General features: G+C 56.4%; 1 protein-coding gene across 2 annotated transcripts in view; it reads left to right on the forward strand.

The window, feature by feature from the left end:
- The first annotated feature begins 615 nt into the window (after positions 1–615).
- EXOC4 (exocyst complex component 4) overlaps positions 616–810 on the forward strand; it is a 790,055-nt gene continuing 789,860 nt past the window's right edge. For both annotated transcript variants that reach the window (XM_019509628.1, XM_019509629.1), the window contains exon 1: positions 616–721. In XM_019509628.1, coding sequence (XP_019365173.1) covers positions 636–721 — 86 coding nt within the window. In that variant the 5' untranslated portion in view covers positions 616–635. The remainder of the gene's footprint in view (positions 722–810) is intronic.

Here is an 810-nt window from a genome sequence, read left to right on the forward strand (position 1 = left end):
GGCAGACAAGGTTCTTTGGGTGAATCTGATATCTTTTATTAGACCAATTAAATAGTTGGAAAAATTGTTGTTTGCAAGATTTTGGACACAAACGCCCTTCGTCAGGCCCAGGGAGGGGCACGGGGGAAGGGACCCTCCTGGCCCACACCTTTGGGGACCCCCCATTGCGGGGACCCTCCTGACCTCCCTTGGAGACTCCCCATTGTGTGCTCTCTTTTCATTGTAATTGCCTTTAATGTTATTTTAATTTTAATTTTTTTTTAAAATTTAATAATTAATGTTATTTTAATTTTTTCATTTTTAAAAATTTAATAATTAATGTTATTTTAATTTCCTCCCCCTCACGGGCCACGAGTGGAATAATGATCCATATTTAATGGGAGGAGCGGTGGGGGAGGGGGCTGGACCCAGCCCTGCGGGAGGGCCCGTGTGGTGGCACCGGGAAAACTACAACTCCCAGCGAGCCCCGGGGCGCCCCGTGCGCCGCTCAGACGCTTGATACGCTCGTCCCGCCTTCTCTCGCTTCCCATTGGCGTGCGGAGCCGCCGCTCGCTCGGGTCCTCGCCTGCTATTGGCCGCGAGGCCGCCAGCATGAGTATCCGCCCCGCGGGCTGAGGGGGGGGTGTGGGCTCAAAATGGCGGCGGCCGAGGCGGCGGGCCGGTACCGGATCACTATGAGCCGCAGCAAGGACCCCTCGGGCCTGCTCATCTCCGTCATCAGGTAGCGGGGGAGGGGCCCTCCTGCCCTCACTTGGCTACTCCCCCATTGCAGCCCCCCTCCTGCCCCTCCCCCCTAGAGGGACCCCCCGC

The sequence above is a fragment of the Gavialis gangeticus genome, unplaced genomic scaffold (genome assembly GCF_001723915.1).
Source record: "Gavialis gangeticus isolate Ggan-Ray unplaced genomic scaffold, GavGan_comp1, whole genome shotgun sequence".
NCBI lineage: Eukaryota > Metazoa > Chordata > Crocodylia > Gavialidae > Gavialis > Gavialis gangeticus.